The following is an 897-nucleotide window of genomic DNA, read 5'->3' as shown; positions in this document are numbered from 1 at the left end:
GTAATGTGTACTGTAGCTAAAGATTCACATATAACAAAAGCTTGGTTTCCACACAATCGCTATACACTATCGCTGACAGCTTTCAGTGATGATGATTGGTCGGTTGAATCAGCGAGCATTCCCGGTTGCATCAGGGACAGCTATGTAGTGCAACGTTTGCACTAAAAACAATGTAGCGATAGAGTAGCGACTTTATGGAAACCAAGCTTAAGTATTAGAATCATCTTTTATTATTTTTAACATTATTATTATCATTATTACTTTTTAATATAATTATTATTACATATTCAGAGATTAATGTTACAAATGTTATGCTAATATACAAATCATATTTCTTACCAGATCCAACATTTTCTGGAAAAGAAAATTCATAAGGACCATTGGGAAACACAGGATCATTATCATTAACATCTAGTACCGTTACATTAAGTGTAGCAAAGCCAAGCCTTCCATCAACGTCAGCGGCTTCAATCTGGAGTGAGAACGCCCTCATTGTCTCAAAATCAAGCAACTTGGCCGTGTGGACATAGCCACTGTCAGCTGTAAAACAAAACACATTTTTATTTTACCAAAATTAATTTGTGTTCCAGAAAAGAGACAACATAAACTCTTTATTTAGATAACATTTTTCATAAAAAGACAAATAAATAACTAAAAAAACGTAACAGACATGAAAAATAAGACAATTATAAATGTTTAAACCTACATTTTATCGTGAAAATGTTATTAATGTTTCCAGCAGTTATTCTGTATGTTATTCTGGAGGTCAGCGGGCTATTCAAATCAGGATCTACAGCAGTAACTTGAGCAACCTAAAAAACAGGTGCATAGATGTTATCAATAATGCTAAAACCTGAAAACAAGTCATCAGTAATAGAAATATTATACTGAGCAGTA

At 32.9% G+C, this 897-nt stretch overlaps 1 protein-coding gene across 1 annotated transcript; it reads right to left on the bottom strand.

Annotated features, from left to right (window-relative positions):
* Positions 1-339: 339 nt before the first annotated feature.
* On the bottom strand, positions 340-812 carry LOC117099960 (protocadherin beta-15-like; the record flags this gene model as incomplete). The annotated part of the gene is made up of 2 exons (XM_033239493.1): positions 340-540; positions 707-812. Coding segments are annotated over 2 exons (307 nt in total), but the record flags the coding sequence as incomplete, so codon positions are not given.
* Between the last annotated feature and the right edge of the window lie 85 nt (positions 813-897).

Source organism: Anneissia japonica, unplaced genomic scaffold, assembly GCF_011630105.1.
Source record: "Anneissia japonica isolate Jap-2015-1 unplaced genomic scaffold, ASM1163010v1 scaffold162938_len888_cov164, whole genome shotgun sequence".
NCBI lineage: Eukaryota > Metazoa > Echinodermata > Crinoidea > Comatulida > Comatulidae > Anneissia > Anneissia japonica.
This window is presented reverse-complemented; position numbering and strand designations above follow the sequence as displayed.